Genomic DNA, 25,627 nt, shown 5'->3' on the forward strand with positions numbered 1-25,627 from the left:
ACAACAAACATTTTATTAAATTCAAAAACTTAAAAATTACATGTTATTTGGAAGATGCCTAAATTTAGTCCAAATATTTTCAATCAAATCATTTTTTAAATTATGATGGGCTTGTCTATTGCGAACGTTTGTTCGACGATCCATTGTATTACCGAGTGGCGAAGGCATATTGACGGAAAATCTTTCCTCTTCACTTTCTTCATATCCAGGAACCACATATTGTGTCCTTTCTGCCCGTTCATCCTCGACAATCATATTATGGAGGATGATACATGCTCTCATAATATTTCCTATTTTGTGTTTATCCCATAAATTAGATGGATTTCTGACGACTGCAAATCTAGCTTGCAGGACTCCAAAGGCACGTTCCACATCTTTCCTAACAGCTTCTTGGGTTTTAGCAAATAATGAATGTTTCTCACTTTGTGGTAGACGGATAGATTGAATAAAAGTCGCCCAGTCAGGATAAATCCCATCAGTGAGATAATAGGCCAAATGGTATGGATGACCATTAACATAGAAGTTGACTTGTGGTGCTATTCCGTTAATAACGTCATCAAAAACAGGTGATCGATCAAGAATATTAAGATCGTTCATAGTACCTGGTGCTCCAAAAAACGCGTGCCATATCCAAAGGTCGTAGTCAGCAACCGCCTCCAGCACAATTGTCGGTTTTCCGGTTCCTCGTGAATACATTCCTTTCCAAGCGGCAGGGCAATTCTTCCACTCCCAATGCATACAGTCGATGCTTCCAACCATTCCCGGAAATCCACGTTGTTCCCCAATATAAAGTAGTCTTTGCAGATCCTCCGGAGTAGGAGATCTAAGGTATTCATCACCAAACAAGTGGATGATCGCGTTGGTAAAATGGTGCAAACATTTTCTAGCTGTGGTTTCACCTAGTCGGACATATTCGTCAACGGTGTCAGCCCCACCACCATACGCCAACTGACGAATAGCTGCGGTACATTTTTGGAGCGCGGTTAGGCTAGACCGACCGGTTGCATCTTCTGAAGGTTTAAAATAATCCACTTCTTGCTCGAGACGATGCACAATACGCAAGAACAATGTCTTGTTCATTCGAAACCGTCTCCGAAAAATATTGTGCGGGAATGTGGGAGTCTCGCTAAAATAATCATTCCAAAGCTGGTCCTGGCCTTCTTCCCGGTTTCTCTCAATAAAGATACGTGTTTTTCGCTCTCTCGGTTTGGGAAGAATATCTGGGATTTCTAAGAAATCTTCAAAAATATTTTCAAATGGATCATCATCATCGTCATTTTGGTTATAATGATAATGTGAAGAAGAAGCCATTTTGAATAAAAAAAGAAGGCAATGTTTTTAATATAAGGTTGGAAGCAGAGGAGTTGTAATTTTCTTTTTAGTATAAGAAGGAAGTAGAGAAGTTATAATTTTAACGAGAATATCCGTCACATTTATAGGTTCATGAAGTTACAATCTTGTGATTGTCCATTGTTTGTCTTGTGAACATTTCAACTACTTTTTAGTTACACAACGTGTTTGCCTCATGACATTTTCAACTACTTTTTAGGTTCACTTCTTCTGAATTTAAAACGTGCATAGGAGTTTCCATAACCATAACATCACCAACCCGAAGTCATTACAAAGAAGTCATTACTAAAAGTTCATTACAAAGAAGTTTTAGTTAGGAGTTTCCATAACCATAACATCACCAACCCGAAGTCATTACAAAGAAGTTCCCCATAACCATAACACATTAGACAAATACGATGATGAGACCTATGAAAATAAAGACCATAACCATAACCGGAACGAAGTAATCTAAGCTACACTTTGATTTATTCTTGGCCAACTCACACACCATGTTCTCTAATCTAACGAGCTTCTGCTCAGTAGCCTGGTCATTGAATAATGTCATAGAATCTACCTTCTCGGCTAACTGAAGTGTGTGTCTATCCCTAGCTCGCATCTCCTCCATTACAGCCTCGTCCCACCATTTCCACACATGACACTCTCCATCGTTTGCATTTCTACATGTGTAGTATCTGCGTCCTGGTTCGATGCTAGACGTTGCTATCTTCGGTTCACTCCCACAGTAGCATATCTGTGGAAATCCGAATTCAACCTCCGGCTGCGGAGGGTACACAAACGCATGGGCTTGGTCACGCTGAATGAGAGCTTCCTGTTGGTGAATGAGAGCTTCGTGTAACTGAGCTTGGTCTTGCTGAATGAGAGATTCCACTTCATTGTACTCACTGTCCGTCTCAGCCCCACCAAACGTCTCATCCTGTGAAGGTTGTGAATAGCTGTAATCAAGACCCATTTGTAATCTGAAAAATACAAAAAATTACAAAATAAAAGTTAGAGATGGACATTCATAGTAGCGAAACATACGGGCAAATAAACATCATACAAGCAAGTAAAGAACAAGTTTGCAAGTAAACATAATAGATTCATTGATAAAGGTTTCAGTACAAAGCAACCGGGAGGGCTAAAGCTTTAAAAACATAAACACCGTTCACATTAAAAACATAAAAACAAACTGACAGAAGACACACAAAGGTTGTAGGAGATATTTCTCTAAATATATTTGGCGAGGAGCTTGATTTTGGCTGCTTCTTCAGCCTCAGTGAGTGGTCCGGTTTTTGCTAGGAGAGTGTCTAAGATGGCTAGCTTCTGGAGTTTTTCTTTCCTATCCAAATCCACCTTCCTCAGTTCAAGGACCGTCGTATAGTAATCAACAGACTTCCCATTTGCATTACGTTTAGCTTTTGCAGCCTTTACACCTTCAGGACGTATCTCTTCTTCACCAACACTTGTGGTTGTAGTTTGGGAATCTGATTCAACGGTTTTCCTCTTAGAACTATCAGGAGCTTTAGTGCTGTTGAGGTTGAGCCATTTCTGCTCAAACCTCAACACACACCACGCATGCTCCAGTGTGAATTTGGACCCCTGGTCCGCGAAGAATATTTCATGGGCCACCTTCAGTACATCGTTCTCATGCTGACCACTAGATATCTGTCTCTCAGCAGCCGCAAATGCACCACAAAACTTGGAAGTGTCATTGCTTATTTTGTGCCACCTCTGCTTGTAGTGGACATGCTCGCTGCTTTCAACACTATCTCCACCAGAAAGAGCTGCGAAGAAATAATCTCCAACTCGCTTCCAGAAAGTGCCTGATTTTTGGTTATTCCCTACAATTGAGTCCTTAGAAGTATTTAACCAGGCACTGATCAGCATCTCGTCCTCGGCTGGGGTCCATTTGTGTCTCCTCCCACGCTCTACGGGTGGATGTGCGGGTGGAGTTGGAGCCTCACCCTGTTGAGAACTGAATTGAGGGATCTGTGAAGATCCAGAAGGAAAACTCTCAAAAGGAGAGTTTCCATCATTAACACTATCGTGTTGACTGTAAAGAAGGCCCGTATAACCAGTAGACTGGCTATACGGAATCCTTGGATCCATAGAAAAAAGAAGATAGAAGTGAAAAGAGAATAGAAAAAGGAATGAGACAGAGTTATACCAGAGAAAAGAGAATAGAAAAAGGAATGAGACAGAGTTATACCAGAGAAAAGAGAAAGAAGAAGATGGACATAGAATCGATATTGTGAAAGGAGGATTAAATAGTAGAAAATGGTAATTAAAACTACCATAATGAGCTAACTACACAAGTACATCTCAGTAACTTCACATTACACAACCATAATTACCTAAGTACAATTGCATTAACTACCAAAGAAACTAGCCTTGCAAAGAAACTACACGCTTTGGTCACAATGAAAACGGTCTCAACACTACCAAGAAAGTGTGGCCTTGCAAACAAACTATATGCTTTAACTAGTATACAATCTAAAAGTTTTGGTCGCAAACCAAACAGAGAAAGAAAACGCAACCATAATTATCTAAGTATACTACCATAATGAGCTAACTACACAAGTACATCTCAGTAACTTCACATTACACAACCATAATTACCTAAGTACAATTGCAATAACTACCAAAGAAACTAGCCTTGCAAAGAAACTACACGCTTTGGTCACAATGAAAACGGTCTCAACACTACCAAGAAAGTGTGGCCTTGCAAACAAACTATATGCTTTAACTAGTATACAATCTAAAACCTTTGGTCGCAAACAAAACAGAGAAAGAAAACACAATCTAAAAGCTTTGGTCGCAAACTACATTACATTCGACCTGAAGAGAAAGAAGTTTACCTTAAACTGTGGAGGAAATGGTTGTTTCTCTTTGATCTCCTTGCTAATACAATCCTGGTGATCGAACCTCACCTCACCTAATAACCTCGCAAACATGTAAACAGACATCTCAGTTTCATGAGATAAACAACAATTAATCAAACATCTCAGTTTCATCGATAACAGAACACATACCCTTTCACACATAAATGATACGAATTCCCTAAATCTATTGCAAAGCAAGCAAATCACGGTCTGAATACATGCAAACCTCATCTAAAGTAGATCGCAAACATAGACCAAATACATGCAAATCATAAGGAAGAAGAACACATACCCTTTCACCTTCGAATCGCAGAGAGATGCCTCGGGAGGAGATCCGTAGAGAGGAGACGATTTGGGAGGAGATTCGTCGAGAGGAGACGACGAGGGAGGAGATCCGTCGACGGAAACTACTTGGGAGGAGATTCGTCGACGGGATAACGGTCACGAAGGAGATGCGCCGTTGTCGGCAAAATCGCCCTTTCGATCGCCGGCAGAGAGAACAAGAGAGAGACGAGAAATGTCGAACAAGAGAGAAACGAGAACAAGAGAGAAAACCGTTCAACCATTCCCTTGCCGACACGTAGCACCTAAGGACAAAAAAAAAATATGTTAGCTAAGGACGAAACGGACGCGTCCCTGCGTTTTTTCTGCAATTTTGATTTAAATAAAATCTTTTAATCCCTAAGGACTTAAGCTAACGACCCCGATAATGTTGCTCTAATGGACTTTTGTTTTTTAATTTAAAAATAGAGTAATTGTATAATTGTGTTAGATTTGTGTTCTATAATAATGAATAGCAAATAAATGAATTATTCTAAGCTTTTTTTTTTTGTTCTAAAATATGAAAAATAGCATAATTGAAATATTTTTACTATAAACTCTATTTTAGAATGATAAATAAAATGGAGTTCTTTGACACATGAACCAATTTAAAGCAGTTTGTAAACTTTCCTTGTGTTGCAATTTAATTTACTTTTTGCTTACTCATCTGTTTGTTATTTTCAATCTCTGTTTCATCAGATTCCACTACACGAATCTGATTATATAATTATTTTGTTATTACAAAACAGTTGTCTCTAACCACCATTTCTGAGGAATATACAAATGAAAATTGTATATAAGATATTTAAATATAACATATAGGATATTTCCCATGTTTATAAAATAATTAATTAATATTTACTTTCATTTTATATGATATTTACCTCATTTATTATTTGTATATGAAAAATAGACAAAACTGTTCCAAATAATAATATATTATTATCCTAATTATACAAGAAATTTAATGTACAAAAGTCTGACAGATTTACTTGTTTATTTTTGGTGTATATTGCGTTGTAGTTTTTTTGAGAAATATATTGGGTTGTAGTTACTTTTGAAGTTGAGCTACAACAGTTTTTGGTTCTAAGTAAGTAAGTAGGTAAATCAAATTAATTTTTAAATGCATTTCGCTTATTTGTTTTCTTAAATTGGAAATATAATGTAAAATTTTATAAAAATTTGTTATATAATTTTTGGAAAATATGAATAATCTATAAATTAAAGTGGTATCAATATATACAATTTTAGTTTGGATCATTTGACAATTTTAATTTTAATTTTAATTTTGATTTTAATCTTTGAATTGGTTATTTATTTTAAAGTCAGTTGTTATATCAATAACTTTATCATTATTCCACATCTAACCCCTGAAAAAATTTAGACTGCGGACCGATGCCAAATTGCCAATTTCCTAGTCAATACAAATTACATGACGTGAATGTCCTAGAACTTAGGCATTAGCATTCGGGGAACCAATCGGATTTCGGTTTAGGTTAGATCGAGTTTTTAGTTTTATGAATTTTAGCCCCATTTGGATATTATAAAAAATTTGTTCGGATCCGGTTCAGGTTAGTCAGATTCGCCTCATATTCAGTAACATTTCCAAAAACCGGTTGAATCCAATATAATTTTGGGTTTGGATCTTAATCGAGTTTTCCTTTCCAAAATATTATATTGTACTTAGTTTCCAAAATATCAATTACAAAATATACTTTTGGGTTTGGATCTTAATCGAGTTTTCGTTTCCAATATATCCAAATAAAACAAAGACCAAAAAAATTTGAAATGAGAAATGAAAAATGCTCTCATCCCGGTTTCTTTTTGGTTATAGTGTAATTTTTGACAAATAAAATTTGAGAGTATAAACAACAAATTAGAGAACAAAACTCAAAACTATATGCAAACATATCATATTAGATAAAATCCGAAGCGGAAAACCGAAGATTGGCATGAGTATTTTATGATATTTTGATTTTTTTTCTTTTTCGTATATCTATTCGGGTTTATTTCGGATATACCCATAAGCCAAAATCCATAAAACAAATCCCATTATGTATTCATGTGGGATTCGATTCGGATTTATTTTTATTGCGTCGGATTCAGCTTGGGTTCTTGGATTCGGTTTATTTGTCCACCCTACTAAAATTCTTCAAGATCTCATCAAAACATAGGTTGATGTTTAAATCTGAATTTCTAAGAAACTGATTATTGACCGAACACTCGGGACTCTTACAATCTCTATAAGAAAAACATAGGCTGATGATTGACAACTGAAACAAAAATCTTTCTTAATCTCTCCAGCGATGGCCGCAATTCCGGTTGCAGCATACAAAGAACAATGCCATTCCATCTTCAGATCTAGTCGTAGCCTGCACATGGAAATGTAATGTGTTCCAAGAAACTGAGCATACGTTCTATTGGATAAGCAGTGGCAGAAGTATGTAGCGTAGCATGACCAAAGTAGATAGAACTTAAAGCTAGTTTTACCTGGAAGAAGACAGCCTCTCTATGCTGACACTTGGCGCAACGCACAGCTTTGGTTCGGGGAAGAGTCGGGTCAGAAGCCACGTCCGTTAGGATCTGAGTTTTTTCACTTACAGAGTGATGAACTTCGTTTCTGTGGACGCAGTAATTATCAGCTATTTCCTGCAAGTTAAAGCACTTGCAACGGTGCCAAAAGATGTGAATCCCTAAATCAAAATAATATTAAGAATTGAAAAGTATGAGAGATAGTACAAAATATGAGAATGAGAGAAAAAATCTTGCCAAATTTTGAGAGACCAATGTGCATTTTGTCAATTTTATGATTAGTCACATAATAAAATTATTTAAAGATAATAATATAATAATATTTGCAAAAAAAAAATCTTCTATAGATACCTTCTCTAAGGTAGGCAAAAATGAACCAAGCTGAACAAGCCGAACCCAAACCTAACCAAAACATACACTCCAACCATTCGGTTAAAAAAATTTCAACTCAAATGGTCCAGTTTAGTTTTAAACTGAACCGAATCAAAAAAACGAAGGGTTAATTTGATTAACTAAATATACTAATAATGTTAATATTTAACATATTTAACTGCCTAACCTAAACAGTTAAACATAGTTTTATATATTTTACTTTAAATAAATATAAAACACAACTAACATAAAATAAAAATATAAACCTCGTACACTATCATTGAAATCAAACTCCTATCTATGATACTTATATTCGGTTCAAAAATAATGATATAAAATTATTTGATTCCATCTTCTACTTTTTATTGTGATATCGTTTTCTCGTATAAATATGAAGAAGTTAATAATTTAGTTTCAAATGATGATTTTAATCTTTTAAAAATTATATTTTCGTAACCAAACTAGAACAAAACTAAAAAATACAACTCGATTGAATTGAACAAACATAAACAAAACCGAATTGCACATAAACCAAACCTAAAACAAACCAAACCAAACCAAACTAACTTCGGTTGGCTTCAGTTAAAATTTTCTTAGATTCAAACAAACCAAACCGAACCAAACTCAACCCGCAACCTGAATCTGAATTTAATCGTAACTAGATTTTGACCCGCACAGGCATGCGGGTGAATTTTTTTTAAAAAATATGATGTTATCTGATTTTTATGTCACTATTTAGGGTTGGGCAAAAAACTCGAACTCGAAGAATTGAACCGATCCCAATCCGAATAAGTAGTACTAAATCCGAACCGGAATTGATTAAATATCCGAATTATTCAAAATTTTGGTATTTGAAGAACTGAAATTTAATCTGATCCGAACCGAAATATTTTGGGTATCCAAAATAGATTTATATACTTATATATATTAATTATTTTTAGATTTTATATATATAAAAACATCCAGAATATATATGATACTTTTAAGTTTTCTTAAATGCTTGAAAATATATACAAATAATCAAACGTAAATATCTTAAATAGTTAAAATATACTCAAAACTCCAAAAATACTTAAATAATTATTAATTCTCTATCCAAATATTTAAACCAAACCTATTTAAATTGATTATCCAAATCTGAACCGATTATCCAAATCCGAACCAAATCCTCAAAGATCTGAAATGAAAACGAAATCCCAAATAGACCCGAAAACGAACCCGAACGCCCACCCCTAATCACTATTATATATATATATATATATCCTATATGTGTCATCATAGGTTACAAAATATGTGTTATCATATAATTAATCGTATTTTATACGTACCATCAAATATGTTTTCTTATAATTAATAATATTTTATACGTACAATCATATAAATAACCACATAAATTATATTTTAAAATTTAATGTGAAATATAAAAACCATAATTTAAGTTGGTGTTTGAAATTGAGATTTGTATTGTATTTTTCTTATATATATTGAAAACATCCTACTATATAAAAAGAGCTAAATCATTGCTTCCTAAGCCTATCCACATGTGCACAAATATTCAGGACCAACCAATATGCCAGGTCATCACGAAGTGGGCTTGCAATTAAAATTTTTTTTTAACAATTCGCAGCCCAGTAGACTCATCTCCTAGCCCACTCCCGAGCCACTCTCTCATAAGCATAATCCCGTGTTCTAAATATCCCGTGTTAAATTTTTTAACACACCCATATCTTAGAAATAGTTTAGAAAATATATTTATATAAATGTTTTTTTCTTGAATAATATTTAATTATAATTTTTTGTATCTTTTTAACTTTTATAATAAAAATATTATTTTCAGATAGCAACAAAATATATATAAGAATTATCTTATTTTTAAATTTTTTTAAAATTTTATTATATTATTTTAGAATCAAATATTTAATACTAATATAACATATAAATTTTATATAAGAAAATTCAACAATTCGCAGCCCATTAGACTCATCTCCTAGCCCACTCCCGAGCCACTTTCTCATAAGCATAATTCCGTGTTCTAAATATCCCGTGTTAAATTTTTTAACACACCCATATCTTAGAAATAGTTTAGAAAATATATTTATATAAATGTTTTTTTTCTTGAATAATATTTAATTATAATTTTTTGTATCTTTTTAACTTTTATAATAAAAATATTGTTTTCAGATAGCAATAAAATATATATAAGAATTATCTTATTTTTAAATTTTTTTAAAATTTTATTATATTATTTTAGAATCAAATATTTAATATTAATATAACATATAAATTTTATATAATAAAATTCGTTTTTAATTATATATAAAATTCATTAAGGGTTTTGTTTTAATTAACACATTAGCGAATCAATTAGAAATTAATAATAAATCAATAACCTATCTAAAAGGCTAAAACCTAATAAAATATGACAAATAAGAAAAACTAACTAAATTTTAATATAAAATAGAAATTTAATATTATTAAAATAAAATTCATTTTTAATATATATATATATAATATTAATTAAGTGTATTTTTTAAATTAATAAATTAGTGACTTAGCTAAAAATAAATAATAAATCAATAATTTAACTAAAACCTAATAAAAACATGACAAATAAGCAAATTTACTAAAATTATGGATAATATAAAATATGATTGATTCTTTAATACAAAATTAAAATAAGAGTTTTGTTAAATAAAACATAAGTTTGCCGTATCGGTGTTACAAAAAAACAATCATTAATAGTGTCGTAGGAATTATGTCTTTTCCATTAGCGAATAAAATTGAAGTAGAGTGTTGGAGGATAGCTCAATGTATAGACGAGATTATGGAGATTGATATGGGAGTTGAGGTAACGGACACAATTGTTCTTCCGTAAATAAACGCTCCTGTTAGACATCATGGATAAATGAAAGAGACATATCTGGACTTGGCTTTGTGTTAATGGATGGTGACTTTCCAATGCTGTTTGGAGCAAGGGCCGATATACACGAACCAAAACACCACTGCAAGCGGAAGCTAAAGGTTTACTATGGACAATGCAAGTGATACTGAAGTTTGGACACAGAGAGATGGTCTTTCAATCGACTGTGAACAACTGGTTATACTCATTCAAAAGGAGGAAGATTAGCTTGCGTTGGACTCGGAGCTCGACGAAATATAGGCTGTATCCAAAGAATTTTCTGAACTTTCTATTGCTTATATTCCTAGATCTTTAAAATTCCGTACGAATAGCCTAGCAAAAGGTGTCCGATCACGCGCATCTCGGTTAGCTTTTGTAAACCCTTTTGCACCAAGTTGGCTAGCCCCACAAGCTAGCATGAGGGTGCCAAAAAAAAGAATAAAATTGAAAGTGAAACTAAATATCCCAATGAACAAATTTATCAGAAGTTCATATTTATGTGGATGTCTATATGGGACAAACAATTTTTTTAGACAATTATAGAATATAGTCACGAAAATTAATCCTAAAATATATAATTTTAAAAAACTATTTAAACAAACCATCAAAATTTTCAATATTACACCAAATAAGAATATAAAGACCAACTATATTCTCTTCGTGTATAATGTGTTGTGGTAAGATTCAAAAAAATTAACTTACTTTACAATAAAGAAAAATTAGATTTTTAATTCCAAATTTACAGTAAAAACATAACATTTTATAAAACTAAACAATTGACATAATAGTACAAAAATATGAAAAAAAATCAAAATACTCTCTGCATGTAGCGCGGACAAGGACCTAGTTTTATAATAGTTATTGGAAAATATGGTAGTAAAAATCAAATTTTGAATATATGTTTATTTTTGAATGATTTTTTGATATAAATTAATTTTAAATTATTATTTTGATTTGAATATATATATCAAGTAATATAGACTCATTACTTTTTAATATAATATAATGGACTTCCAATTTTTTAGTAGCATAAGCCTATTATTTTCTTTTTCTAACTTAATTTTATCCCTGTTTCCAAACAATACTATTTTTTAACTACTATCCATATTACCAAACAATTTCAATGTGTACTTCAACTTTAATAATATAGATGCTCATCTTCACCCTCTACTGGTGGTGCTTTTAGTACCCAAACAATTTTTTCAAAAAAAAAAAGTTTTGGAAAGAAAAATCAAAAAAATTAATGAAATTTAGCTGAAAATATGACAAATAACTACTAGATTAATTCATCTGCGAAGCTAACTCTTTCCATAAATGTATACTTAGAGAACTTTCTGGATAAGCCACACAAAAAGAATGACCTGGTAATCACAATTACGGCAAGCGTAGCGGAGGATCTTTTGCTCCTTGTCCTCCTTTGGATACAAAATGTTATTACTGGAAAATGAAAACCAAACAGAAAGAACAAATCAGTTAAGCGAATTGACAACTTAGACCAAGTAAATTAACTTAAAGAAGATTCATTTAGCATTGTGCTTTTACCATTCGCGACAAAATTTCATAGTATAACTTATATCATGACGTCTGAATCTGTTGAAAACGGTTATTGGAAAGATATACATATATATATATTTTAGGATCTAGAACAATCTCCGATATATCCTTTTTTTTTGGTCAACCAAGAAAATAGGATCTCCGATATATCCATTGTTGGACGGGTCAGACTTCCGAGATATTAGGATCTCCATATTGTTGTGAATCAGTCTCAGAGAAAACCTGGCCGGGTCTTTTGGTTAGATGCAGTGTTTTGAAACCCGACCCGGAACCACGGTTGAACCGGTAAACCCGGTGACCCAGAAAAAATCCGGTTTGGGTTTTGTGTAAAACCCAATATTTAAAAACCCGCTAAAACCCAGTAAACTCGAAATTCGATACCGGTTGAACCAATAAATAACTTTTATTTGATTTTTTTAAGTTTTTAATTATGTTTTTAGATTATGTTTTATATTCTAAATTTTCAATTAAGAAATTATGTGATGATTTAAAAAAAGGATAGTTTTTCCCTTTTCAGTTTTATATTTGTGATTTTTAGATTTTGATAAATATTTTGCTATGTCACCTGAAGAAAATGAAATGAACAATGATAGGAAAGCCAAAATTAGTTGATGTGATTTGGTGTTAGTTTATTTTCGTTTTTGACAATTTATTACAATGATGTTTTACTTTTGGTTTATTTTTTATTTGAAATTTAATTTATTATTCACATTAGACATTTAAATATTTATAAATTTATGTCTTGGGTTTTTTAGATGTCATACCTCTTACCTTGTTAGAGAAAATTTTAAATAGTCTAAACTATTTTTTTTAATATTTTGTATGATAAATGAAAATAAAAATATAAAAACTAAAGTAAAGTATTTTCTAAATATTTTTAAACATAAAATATATACATATCCAAACTATTATTTTATGTTTTGAAAAACATTTACAAAATATTAAACTTTAGTTTCTATATTTTTATTTACATAGATGATATATTATTATATAATCAAATTAATTCATTTATTAATCCGCGGTTCACCCGCGGTCGACCCCGTGATCCAGCAATCCAGTAAGTCATCCGGTTCAGTGTCCGGGTCGGATTTAAAAACATTGGTTAGATGAGATCATTGTTTGAATAACAGTCGTAATATAATAGTTTTTTTTTGTCAAAACATAATATCTAATCTAATAAATTAGAGTCCTATTTGAAAATTACCATGACATACTTTTTTTAGACCTATTGAATATATTGTGACTTATCTATTAATTAGCCTTCCTATTATTTCTATATACTATTAACTAACCTTCCTATTATTTCTACATATCTTTCGATTAGTTTTTATTAAATATACTAGAGATTTTTTCCGCGCTTCGCGCGGATTGTGTCTTATAAATTTATTTTATTTATAATATTATTTGTCGGTTTGTTTCTTTTACATTAATTTTTTGTTTTTCCAATGTGAGTTTTTCTTAATTTAAATTTATATGTTTATAGTTTTTCTTTTTTCTGGTTGTAGATGGAGAATTATATTTTTTATTGATAGTTTTTGAATGTGACATAAACTTTTTGAAATTTTAAAATAATGTTATATATAGTACAATTAACACATTAAAGAAGAGAAACATATTTAAGCACATTTTATACAGGTTTTATATACATAATTTTAAACATTATATATGTATATATTATAAGTTTGAAACATGTAAATGCTTTCTAAAGTTAAATACTTGTTCTGAGTTTACATAACTTATCGAAAGTTTTATTTTTTTTAAATTTAAATCACAGAAAAAAATCAAAAAGTCAGTATAAATGGGTTTTCTTGGGCTTTTAAATCAACACTGAAAATTTACATGAATCATATAACAACAGTTTTATAAACAACTCGATAAAATTTGACCGAGCCAAAGATTTTCACACAATATGTTCTTTCTTCTTCAAATTGCGAAGAGCCTATAGGCACAAGAAAAAAATCATAATTTTTGTTTTCACTTATTTAACATTTTTTTTCCTTTACACACGGAATTTATTACACTGCTATAAGCAATTGAGAACTCTATTCATATAAGATTCACATCTATGCATTTTGACAAAGAAGAATTTTAGCCATCTTTAGTTTCAGAATGAATCAACTTCAGTCATATACACTATATTTTCTCTATGATTCAAATCTTACAATTTTAATATATGTGCAGATTTCCATGTGAAAAAACACGCACGCCATCTATCGTTCAACCTATTACTTTTTCCAAAGTAAACACTATAATCCTCGTTTGGTTAGCTCCACAAACTAATCTCTTTGGATCAGTGTAACCTTTCAGAAAATGATAATCTTAACATCTTACAAAGAAAAAACAACAAATATTGACTTATTTATATGAATATATATTATTTTAAATCATTATAGTGGACGAAGAAAGCACCATAATTTGTACAACAAATTTTTTTAGATTCACTTCATCATATTCACCATTTTACCATTTTAATTACATAATTTTATATGAGCTTCTTCACCTTTCCCGGTTATTTTCTCTTTATTTATAACTACAATATAAAGTTATAAACTATATATATATTATAAATTAATAATTTATTTACTCTTAAAGTAACGATTAAAAATAGAACATAATTCAATATAGATATATGATTCTATTAATAAATTAGCAGTTACAAATTTAAAATTTTTAGAAATATCAAAAGTTTTATATTAGTTAATTATCTTCTAAATGACATTTATTTTTAATTCTTTTTGGATGAGAATATTTTGGCTGAGGTGGATAGCCTCAAAAGCCTTGAATTTAGTCCCTTTTATATAGTAGGATGCACTTTATCTCAACCCATTATTTAGTAAATCAATTTAAACCATGTAAATAAGTATCGTTTGGAAAATCAATAGATACGATCATTGAAGTTTATATTCAACAGTAGACCCAAAAAAAAAAGATTTTTTGTTTAGAGTTCATGGTGATAATATATTTGTGAATCATAAAACATTTTATATTAAAAGTTCGTTTCAAATATACATTATGATATTATCTTATATTTGTACATTATAATGACTTATAGAACATGTTTTATTACAGAATGAGTCACATATACATTATGTTACTTTCGTACTGGAAATTCTACGACATTGTATATGGCATAGTGTATATACAGAGTTTCATTGTATATCAAAATCAAGCTTTAAGAAGTAGTGTATCTATTGGTGAGAAGATTCCACATCGAAAATATGAAAGGGATTTTGAGTAATATATAAGGGACTTGGGTCAATCCACTAATTGCCAATTGGTTTTAAGTTGGAAGCACAAGAAACTTATCATGGTATCAGAGCGGGCCCAATACCATGACCCATTAATCTGGCCCGGACAGTGACCCGATCATCTCATTAGCTGATGGCCCATAGAAGGCTCAGTTCCGCCGAAATCGCTAGAAAATAAAGCATGATTTCAGAGGGGGTATGATGGATTCTGCGAGATTAATGGTTATACGCACCATTATCTCGAGGGAGGGTATTGGAGAGAAGATCCCACATCGGAAATATGAAAGGGACTTGAGTAATATATAAGGGACTTGGGCCAATCCACTAATTGCCAATTGGTTTTAAGTTGGAAGCCCAAGAAACTTATCAGTATCAAAGAAATATTAGGTTGTAACTGTAGAAAATTTACTTTAGAAATTAGTCTGTAGAATTTTTTGATTTAGCTTTAAGGGAAGTAGAAAAGCCTCATTTATAATATAACCTTGAAATATACCAATTTTTAAAACATTTTTAAAATATAAAGACATTTAGTAGCATAAATTAAAATCAGAAAGTAAAAAACAAAAAAATATAGCTACATAAATCAGAATGAACATCCAAAATTTTATATCCCTATTTGGAATCATGCCCTAAACTGAATTTGAAATTTACTGGGTTCTTAACATTGTCATTTGAAACAAACCAATGATCAAAATGACTAAATCCAAACCAAAATAAAAATTCATAAATAACCTAACAGTCACTATTACTATATTCTTGAACTGAAAACCAAAAACTACATTCAAACCGAAACCAAACTGAAAACAAAATACACTCTAGAAGCGAACTGAAACCAAACGTTCATGCCTAAAAATGTTAGTAGACGAATATACATACTAATAAATTTGGCAATAAAAAAATAATTTCGTGCTTCCAAGCTTAACTATCCTAGTAGTTATTGAATTAAAGTTTAACTTTAAAAAGAAATTAATCAATTAGAGCATTTTCAGCTTAAGATTATTCATGAGGTATCTAAGAACATTAATTAAGTTCAAAATATTATATATTTATTGTCGGGTATCTCAAAGTTTTAGAATCAGCCTAGTAGTTGCTGGAAAATATATGCAATCACATTATATATTAATAATTTCGATAACTGAATCGGCTTTATATCTACTGAAAGTCTGAAATAGTCTAACATAAAATTTCCATTAAAAAATTATACATTTTTCATCTTAATTTGTTCATGTATAAGAGATTACAAATTAAATGAAAATATAAATATCACTTTTATGTGTATCTCAAAATGTGCTTTAAGTTTACGCAGCTTACTTCTCTAACATAGCAGCTTACTTCTCAAAAATTTCAGAAACGAAGAATGAGGCACTTATAGGACTCCCATCTGCATAAGAAATCACAACGGTCATATTCTCTATTCATCCATATAAGGCACCGGGGCCAGATGGCTTCTTCACTAGTTTCTTTCAATCCAATTATGACACAGTGGGACCTGCCATGATAAGAGAGATTCAGAACTTCTTCGTACACGGATCACTGCCACAAGCTATTAATTCTACACATATCAGGCTGATTCTTAAAATCTCAAGCCCTAAACTGGTTTTCGAGTACATGCTTATTGCCTTGTGCAATGTGTATTACAAGGTAATTTCAAAATTACTATCTTTACGTTTGAAACCGCTACTACAATGCACTATATCGGAGAATCAGTCAGTTTTATACCAGGCCGTGCGATCTCATATAATGTACTCATTACACATGAGATCCTCCACTATCTCAAGACCACAAAGGCCAAGAAAAGATGCTCCATGACAGTTAAATCTGATATGAGTAAAGCATATGACATATTAGAGTGGAGTTTCATTAAATGTGTCTTATCAACGCTGGGTTTCCATGACACTTTTGTTACCTGGATATTAGAGTGTGTAACAACGGTGTCATCCTCCTTCTTAATCAATGATTCTGTTCTTGGAAAGGTGATCCCACAGAGAGGCATCGGGCAGGGTGATCCTCTCTCGCCATACATATTTATCATGTGCAATGAAGTTTTATCAGGTTTATGTACAAAAGCTCAACAAGATGGAAGACTACCAGAGGTTAAAGTTCCAAAAAACAGTCAGAATTACTGTTTGCAAAACCCATTTATTTTACATTTTTGATTTTATAATTGGCACAAAGTTAATGTTGATTAACTAATAAATAAAAATTGGCACTATTATTATTATGGTAAAATAGTTATTAATGTGATGTATTGTTAAGATAATATAATTAATAAAATTGTTAAACTGAGTGAAATATGGAAAGATAATTAATGTAATTGTATTAATGAAATTATTAAAAAGACATTATACTTCTTTTTTTATACTACTATCCATGTTTCCAAACAATTTTCATTTACACTTTTTATCCATGTTTTCAAACAGTACCAAAAGGTACTTCAGATTTAATATAGGGGTAGGCATCTGGATACCCGTTTGGGTTTGGATCATGTATTTTGAATTTTTGGGTATTTTGGTATAGAGGTGTAGAACCCGTTCGGATATTTTTACATTTCTGGTCGGGTTCGGGTATTTTAAGTTCGGGTTAGGTTGTTTTGAATCGGTTCGGATATTTAGATTATGAAGAAAACAAATTAAATTCTTCATTGTTTAAGTTTTTTGTATTTAAAATACATACTTTTAACTTAACGGTTTTCTAACTTATAATATATTAAACTATTAATAGGTTTGAAGATAAAACTTTAAAAATATAAACACTAATTTAGTTGTTATCTTAAAACTTTGGATGCAACTTTTGTTAGTATAAGAAACATGAGCTTAATATATATTGTAATTGAGTAGCAAATGATGTTGTCTATAATTATATGTATATTATCTACTTTTAAGCCATATGGAGAATCAATTTTAATATTTGAAATAAAATTAGAGAATTAAACTAGAAATAAAGGGTCAAATATTCATATGTTCGGTTATATCGGATATCCATTTGAGTTTAGATACTATCCGTTCTGGTTTGGATATCCAATCTCTCCTAACTCAATACTCGTTCGGGTATTTTGCAACTTCGGTTTGGATTTCGGTTCGGGTTTTCGGATCGAGTTCGGATACGGATTCAGATATCGGATAAAATGTCCACCCCTATTTAATAATATAGATATCAACACAAGTATATATAAAATTTAACTAGGTGTTTTGCCCGCACATACATGCATAATCATCTTACGAATACTTATTATTTTATGTCTTATTAATCTAAAAATAGGCATTATAAAACCCTAATTAGTGAACATGTTGAAGGAAAAAAATTATGGTGAATTCTTTGTTCCTAAAAATTTATACCAGTTATGTTGAAATTTTAGTCAAATTATTGAAAGGTAGATCCCACTTTTTTCTTCTAAATTCCCCATGGAGGAATGAATTTATAAGAAAAAATTTCCCTATTCAATTTTGATAACGAACAAATTGAACAAAAATTCATATTTTTTTTATTTTTTCAATTCCTCAAATGAAATTTTATTTTTTATTTTGTTCATTTTTTTCATTTTTGTAGTGGTCACCAACTAAAGCTATAGTGTTTCACGAATTAAACTTAAACTAGTTTAAAGTAAAAGCAAGAAAATTTGTTATGAACTCAGTCACAAGTTAAATTATTATTTATGATTTTAAATAGTTAAACATCAAATTATTTATATATGTCAAAAAAAAACATTCTTTAAACTATGTACTTATTATTGTGTTAAAAGTTTTAAAACACTCATAAATTAGAAATAGTTTAGAAAATATCTTTATATAAATATTTTTGTTTGACTAATATTTAATTATAAACTGTTTTAAATTTTAGTTTTTAACTTTATAATAAAAAATATTATTTTCAGATAGCAACACAATATATATATATATATAAGAATTCTCTTAATTTTTAAATATATTTTCACAATTTTATTATATTAATTTATAATTAATTATTTAATATAACATTTAAATTTAATATTATGAAAATAAAATGTGTGTTTTATTATATATAAGATTCATTACGGGTTTTGTGAAAATTAATAAATACTAAGTTAAAAACTAATAATAAATGAGTGACCTATATAAAAGCTTAAAATCTAATAAAAAATATGACAAATAAGAAAATAAAAATTTTAATATAACATATAGATTTAAATATTATTAAATTAATTTAGTTTTTATTATATATAAAATTCATTACAGATATTTTATTTAATTAATAAATTAGTGATTCAGCTAAACATTATTAATAAATCAATGACTAAGCTAAAATCTAATAAAACCATCCCAAATAAGCAAAATTGACTAAAATCATGGAAAACATGAAAAATTAACAAAATCAAAATAATTATATATCTAATTACATATTTTATATTTTTTTAAATTAATAAATTAGTGATTCAGCTAAAAATTATTAATAAATAAATGACTAAGCTAAAATCTAATAAAAACATGACAAATAAGCAAAATTGACTAAAATCAAGGAAAACATGACAAATAAGCAAAATCAAAATAGTTATATATCTAATTACATATTTTATAGTTATATTATTTAAATTAATAAATTATGAACTCAATTAAAAACTATTAATAAATTAATGACTCAATTTAAACATAATTAAAACATGACAAATAAACAAAATTATCTAAAATCTTGAAAATCATGATAAATAAGATAAATCACTTTATAAATAATATTATAGATACGAGGTTTTCGAATCTATCCCCAATATGGTAAACTATAACTTGAGATTACGATATTCTTTATCATCACATAAAACACCTGATATTTGGGCCACCGACTTTGCAAATTACTGTACAACTCTAAACGTCACCGACTCTACAAGAACGTGATCCCCAAGGCTAGAGATTAGGGCTTTTCTTTCTATATAAATAAGGCCAAGACATCAGCTTCCTTCATCACTTTCGCTTCCAATAAAACTCTTGCCAATAAAATCTTCGCTCTCTTTAAAATAATAACCATGGCTTCTCGGTTGCTTGGTCCACCAGAGCTCCGAGACTCCAAGCCCCTCCTCCAAAAACCCATCACAGCTTCTGGTCCACGCAACCCATTCATAGACCTGATGGTCGAAAACTTCAACTATTCAATCAAATTGAAGGATCCCTCTTCTCCTCAGAAGGGCCTAACCGAGAATGGAGCGGGCACGTACCTCTCTGCAGGCAATCCTTGCCTCGACTTCTTCTTCCACGTTGTTCCCAGCACGCCCAAGAAATCTCTGGAGGAGCGGCTCCAACTCGCTTGGGACCATGACCCTCTAACAACTCTCAAACTTATATGTAACCTACGTGGAGTCCGTGGTACAGGAAAGTCGGACAAGGAAGGGTTTTACACGGCGGCGCTATGGCTGCATGGTTCCCATCCCAAAACCCTAGCTTGTAACCTAGAGTCTCTCTCCAAGTTTGGCTATTTTAAGGACTTTGCAGAGATTCTTTACCGGATTCTTAAAGGATCCAAGATCCGTGACACCCAGAAGTCTGAACGGATGCAAGGGAAAAGCTGTAGAGGAAGAGGAAGAAGAGTTCATGGTAGCCGCAAAAGGAAGATGGCAGCAACGAGAGAGCTGAGGGTAGCGACGGCAGAGATGAAGAACCAAGCTGATAAAGCTATAGCGAGTATAAACCGTAAGCTGGAGAAGATCTCTATGGGTAAAGAGGCGTTTACAAGATACTCCCACGACGCCGAGTACCGCTTCCTCCACGAACGCGTCTCCGATCTATTTTCAGACCTCCTGAGGAGAGATGTCGAGTTCCTGACGTCCGGCGAGACGAACAAGATCTCTCTAGCAGCTAAATGGTGTCCGTCTATAGACTCTTCCTTTGACAAAGCAACTCTTCTCTGCGAGGGCATCGCTAGAAAGCTCTTCCCGCGTGAGACCTTCCCTGAATACGAAGGCGTCGAGGAAGTCTCACTACGCTGCAGCTCCCGGAGGTTTACATGGGAGCGAAAGCGTGGGGGTCTCTTCCGTACAACCGTGTAGCATCAGTGGCTATGAAGTCGTACAAGGAGATATTCCTGAGCCACGACGAAGAGAGGTTTAAGAAGTATCTGGAAGATGCCAAGTCAGGGAAGACGAAGATAGCAGCCGGAGCTTTGTTGCCACACGAGATAATCGGTGACTTGGAAGGCGGAGACGGTGGACAAGTCGCTGAGCTTCAGTGGAAACGGATGGTTGATGATATGAGGACGAAAGGTTGGTTGACCAACTGCATAGCAATCTCGGACGTTTCGGGATCGATGGAGGGTACTCCCATGGAAGTATCCGTCGCTCTGGGTCTTGTCGTCTCTGAGCTAGCGGAGGAGCCGTGGAGAGGGAAGCTGATTACTTTCAGCGGGACTCCAGAGTTGCATTTGGTGGAAGGAGACGACCTGAGATCCAAGACACAGTTCGTGAGGGACATGGACTGGGGAGCCAACACTGACTTTCAGAAAGTGTTTGATCTGATCTTGAAAGTGGCTGTTGAAGGCACGTTGAAGCCGGAGGAGATGATCAGGAGGGTGTTTGTGTTCAGCGACATGGAGTTTGACGAAGCCTCGTCCTCGTCTCATTCCCGTTATAACAGAAGTGAAACGAGTAGCTGGGAAACTAACTATCAGGTGATCGTGAGCAAGTACAAAGAGAAAGGGTACGGAGGAGTTGTGCCGGAGATAGTGTTTTGGAACCTTAGGGACTCGAAGTCGACGCCGGTTGCGAGAAGCGATAAAGGTGTGGCGTTGGTGAGTGGGTTTTCCAAGAACTTGATCAAAATGTTTTTGGATAATGACGGAGATATTGATCCCATGACCATCATGCACGCTGTTATATCTGGACCAGAGTACAATGAGCTTGTCGTGATCGACTGAAAGATTGAAGTTTGGGTTTTCTTTAATTTTGTATCCAGAAGTTTGTACTTTTTATTATATGTTTTATGGAAAATATATAAGAAAATGCGTTAATACTTTGTTCATCATTTTCTATGCTTTTTTTTAAGCTATTACGAGGTGCTTGTTGGCTTTGTTTTACTATCTAAAGTCGCTTTGTTTTTTTTTCCATTTTATGATTATTGTTTTTATGTATTCTTCTTCAGTTCTTTATTCTTCAAGGTGTTAAAACTCTTTTCACCGAAACTATGGAAAGATTTGGTCTGTTGTGTCATGTGTGTCTGTTAATGTAAACCTCATATGCTTATCAGCTTATGTTTAAAATTAGAAATCTGAACTTGGAAACTTGATTAACGGAGTTTGTTCTTAATCAATGTTTAATGGAAACTTCTTTGGTTCAAGCAACCAGACATCATTCCACTCCTTATCTCTGCAATCTTCACTTCTTTTCACATAGAGACTTTTTGTTCTCAAAGTTGAAACAACTCTGTAATGGAGAAATTAACTATACTTTTAAAAGTTGTGTAGTAAACTCAAAACTTTAGATGATGTTTGTGTGTTCTATTGATCAATTTATCAGTTTTGAGCTATAGTAGATTCTGCATTGCAAATTTTAAACGTTGGTGTTAGTTTGATGGTAATGCAAGGGAACGCAGGAACATGTCAGTGAGAAATTCAGTGGCAGGAGCTTGACAGGCCGAAGAATTCTGCTCCTCTGATCCAATAGCTCATCAGTCAAATTGGTACACTTCAGAATCCTCTGTCTAATGGGCTATATATGGGCTTTACATTCGAAGTATTAAGGCCCATAAGGGTGCTTTGTATTTATGGGCTTTAGGTTTCGAAAAAAAGAAGATACTTTATTTTGAAAATGACAACGGCTAAAAGCTGGAAGATTGGGAGGGAAATCGGAGAAGCCGTGGTGAAGGCGTCTAGTAACCCTAACCGGAGATGGTACGGACCTCACATGGCCGCATCGGTTCGTGCAATCTCTGAACGTATACCGCTTGTCGATTTTGTACTCGAGATCAGAGACGCTCGTGTACGTCTCCTTCTTCATCTCATTGTCTTCTAAGTGTTCGATTAATTGCCTCAGAGAACCAAGCTAAGTTTTTTCTTTTTTCTTTTTTCTTTTTGTAGACACCCTTGTCTTCTGAGTATGAGTTGTTGAGAAAGTTTTCACCTTTTTCTTCAAAACGGATCGTTGTGCTGAACAAGATGGAGCTTGCAGATCCTTTGGAGTTGAAGAAGTGGATGGCTTACTTTCAAGGGAGAAACTTTCTCTCGTATGCAGTTAACTCACATAACAAAGAGTGTGTCAAGAATGTAACTCTCTTTTGATTTCATAATCTTCAGTTCCGTTGTTCTCAATGGCTAAGAGAAACTTAAAAAGAAGACTTTTTTTGTTTTCAGTTTCTCAACTTCTTGCAGAGTCAAGTTAGGGAATTGCACAAATCAGGTCATTCTGGTCATACTACTACAACTATGATGCTTCTTGGGGTTCCTAACGTAGGAAAATCCGCTCTCGCCAATTCTCTTCATCAGATCGGGAGGATTAGTGCTGCAGGTAAGCATATGATCCTCGCTTATCTCTCATATGATCGTCGCTTCTTGATCTAATATTTTCATTTGCAGAGAAAGGGAAGCTAAAGCATACAACAGTTAGTTCACAGCCTGGAGATACTAAAGACATTATGAGCTTGAAGGTTTGTTCCCTTCTTTACTCAGTTTCTTTGTATGCTTATTATGTTCTTGGCTCAGTTTATATGTCCTTGTAAGGCTACTACTTGCCTTCCTGTTTGTTTGAGGTGTGCATGCTGCTACTAGTTTAAATCTGAGGGTTTATTTGCCTCAGATCGGTAGCCATCCTAACGTCTATGTTCTAGACACGCCTGGAGTTTTTCCTCCTAAGCTGCTTGATGCTGAGATATGCTCGAAGTTGGCATTAACAGGTCTGATCAGCACTTAACAAACATGATATCTCGCCTACTAGAAATTTTGATGTATGTTCACTCTAAGAGATAGTATGGAAAACTTACAGGTTTGTTCTTTTTCCCGCAATGTAGGAGCTATTCCGGATGATATAATTGGGGAGACAGAACTAGCACGGTTTTGTCTGACCCTACTAAACTCGAGCAATGAATACAAGAAATGGGCAAAACTGTGCAAATCCCAGGATGTTACAGGAAGTTTATCCAATGAAAGCTCCACTTCTAGTGCCCAACGTAAGAGGCAGTACCCAACAGATCATACACAGGTACCATAACAAGACAAAAGCATTGTTTGGTACTCGGTTGTCTTTCATTTGTGGAATGCATCATTGTTTTATCGATTGCAGGATTTTATAGTTTACGATGTACGGAGGGTTCTGTACGAGACAATTTCAGTATTTAACGGAAACTTAGATGATATCAGCATGGGAGAACTTGTAGAGACGCAATTTGCTGCGTTAAGAACAGTACTTAGGGTTACAGAAGAGGCAAGTGAGTTTGCTGATCTCAGAGTTGCTTCTAAGATATTGAATCTTTATAGAACTGGTAGACTTGGGCATTACACCCTGGAACATGCTTCTTGTTGAGCCAGATCTTAACACGAGCATTTATAAGATTTATGTGATTGTGATGATATATCTTCTTGTTGGTTAGTTGTTATTAACGGTCAAAAGATCGCTCTTGATTGTACTTCCATTCGCAGAAGTTTTCTTTTGTGGGTCCACCTCTTTTTGATCAGAAAGGTTCGGTTTTCGTTATGGCCGTCTCCGTCTGTTATTTGTTTCGTAAAAAGCTGCTTCTGATCATGTGTTACAAAGACTGGTGGACGAACAGAGAGTGGAATCAATTGATTTGGAAGCGAAAGCATGTTCGTTTTGTATGGAAACATCATTAAGATGCCTGAATGTTTACATATGTTTCATCAAGGTTGTATCTTTGATCATCGTTGTATGTGTTCTTGTGCTTTTAAATTTTGTTTTTCTCCTTCTACGTGTTCTTATTGAATTTCTAAAACTCTTTAAGACCGAAAATTATCATTTTGAAAATAGTACCAGAACCTCGAGAAAAATGAAGAACTTTCTTGATATCTTTTCACTTTCTTAGTTCTTAGTTCTTACATACGTTCATATAAATCCTAATTATCTAGGTACATAGGTTAGTTCATAAGAATCAATAAACGAAAAGACAGTTCGTAATGGCTGACTTCTAGGGCGATTGAAAAGACGATTTTACCGTTATTTTTTAGATTCTTTCTGAAGATTTTAGAGCGATTATTCTTCATATCGATCTGATATTGGGGTGGTTTGTACATAATTGTACCCATGATTCCTCTATCTCTGTAGTGGGGAGTTTTCTTCACCATGATGAAACAGTTATCGAAAGTTTTTGGCGAGAGATAGGGCTTTATATATTTTGATAAGTATTCAATTTTGGTCTACAAACTTTTTACTCAAATTCTCTGCACTTATCGATTTGATTGTGCTCTTGCGATCATGGGGGAAAATTTTAGAAGGGCTATTTCAAGATTTGAATCCTAGAATTGATGATGCTCTAGTGGCTTTATCTGCGGCGGTTTGTTCTGAGGTTCGGAGGGTGAACCAGTTCTCG

At 32.8% G+C, this 25,627-nt stretch overlaps 4 protein-coding genes and 1 pseudogene across 6 annotated transcripts; 2 read left to right on the forward strand and 3 right to left on the reverse strand.

Moving 5' to 3' along the window:
* Window positions 1-36: 36 nt before the first annotated feature.
* Window positions 37-1,311, reverse strand: LOC117127731 (putative nuclease HARBI1). Its single transcript, XM_033278378.1, has one exon. The coding sequence runs from the start codon at window positions 1,309-1,311 to the stop codon at window positions 37-39; it is 1,275 nt and encodes a 424-aa protein (XP_033134269.1).
* A 1,248-nt stretch (window positions 1,312-2,559) lies between these two features.
* On the reverse strand, window positions 2,560-3,441 carry LOC117127732 (glutathione S-transferase T3-like). The gene has a single exon (XM_033278380.1). The coding sequence runs from the start codon at window positions 3,439-3,441 to the stop codon at window positions 2,560-2,562; it is 882 nt and encodes a 293-aa protein (XP_033134271.1).
* Window positions 3,442-5,034: 1,593 nt separating this feature from the next.
* On the reverse strand, window positions 5,035-13,389 carry LOC103833935 (DNA-directed RNA polymerases II, IV and V subunit 9A-like). 3 transcript variants are annotated; one of them, XM_033279423.1, is made up of 5 exons: window positions 11,881-13,373; window positions 11,700-11,775; window positions 7,419-7,469; window positions 7,026-7,184; window positions 5,035-6,907 (listed from the first exon to the last, which is right to left on the reverse strand). In XM_033279423.1, exons 1-5 carry the CDS (start codon window positions 11,958-11,960, stop codon window positions 6,827-6,829), a joined length of 447 nt encoding a protein of 148 aa, XP_033135314.1. In that variant the 5' UTR covers window positions 11,961-13,373; the 3' UTR covers window positions 5,035-6,826. The 3 variants fall into 3 exon arrangements, with proteins under 3 accessions (XP_033135314.1, XP_033135313.1, XP_009108231.2); XM_033279422.1 differs by having other exon boundaries at window positions 5,035-7,184; window positions 11,881-13,389; XM_009109983.3 differs by lacking the exon at window positions 7,419-7,469 and having other exon boundaries at window positions 11,881-13,372.
* A 6,287-nt stretch (window positions 13,390-19,676) lies between these two features.
* On the forward strand, window positions 19,677-22,105 carry LOC103833936 (annotated as a pseudogene).
* Window positions 22,106-22,362: 257 nt separating this feature from the next.
* On the forward strand, window positions 22,363-25,003 carry LOC103833937 (DAR GTPase 2, mitochondrial). The gene is made up of 7 exons (XM_009109984.3): window positions 22,363-23,070; window positions 23,169-23,354; window positions 23,442-23,595; window positions 23,664-23,734; window positions 23,884-23,980; window positions 24,095-24,285; window positions 24,367-25,003. Exons 1-7 carry the CDS (start codon window positions 22,900-22,902, stop codon window positions 24,604-24,606), a joined length of 1,110 nt encoding a protein of 369 aa, XP_009108232.1. The 5' UTR covers window positions 22,363-22,899; the 3' UTR covers window positions 24,607-25,003.
* The last annotated feature ends 624 nt before the right edge of the window (window positions 25,004-25,627 follow it).

This window comes from Brassica rapa, chromosome A09 (assembly GCF_000309985.2).
Source record: "Brassica rapa cultivar Chiifu-401-42 chromosome A09, CAAS_Brap_v3.01, whole genome shotgun sequence".
NCBI lineage: Eukaryota > Viridiplantae > Streptophyta > Magnoliopsida > Brassicales > Brassicaceae > Brassica > Brassica rapa.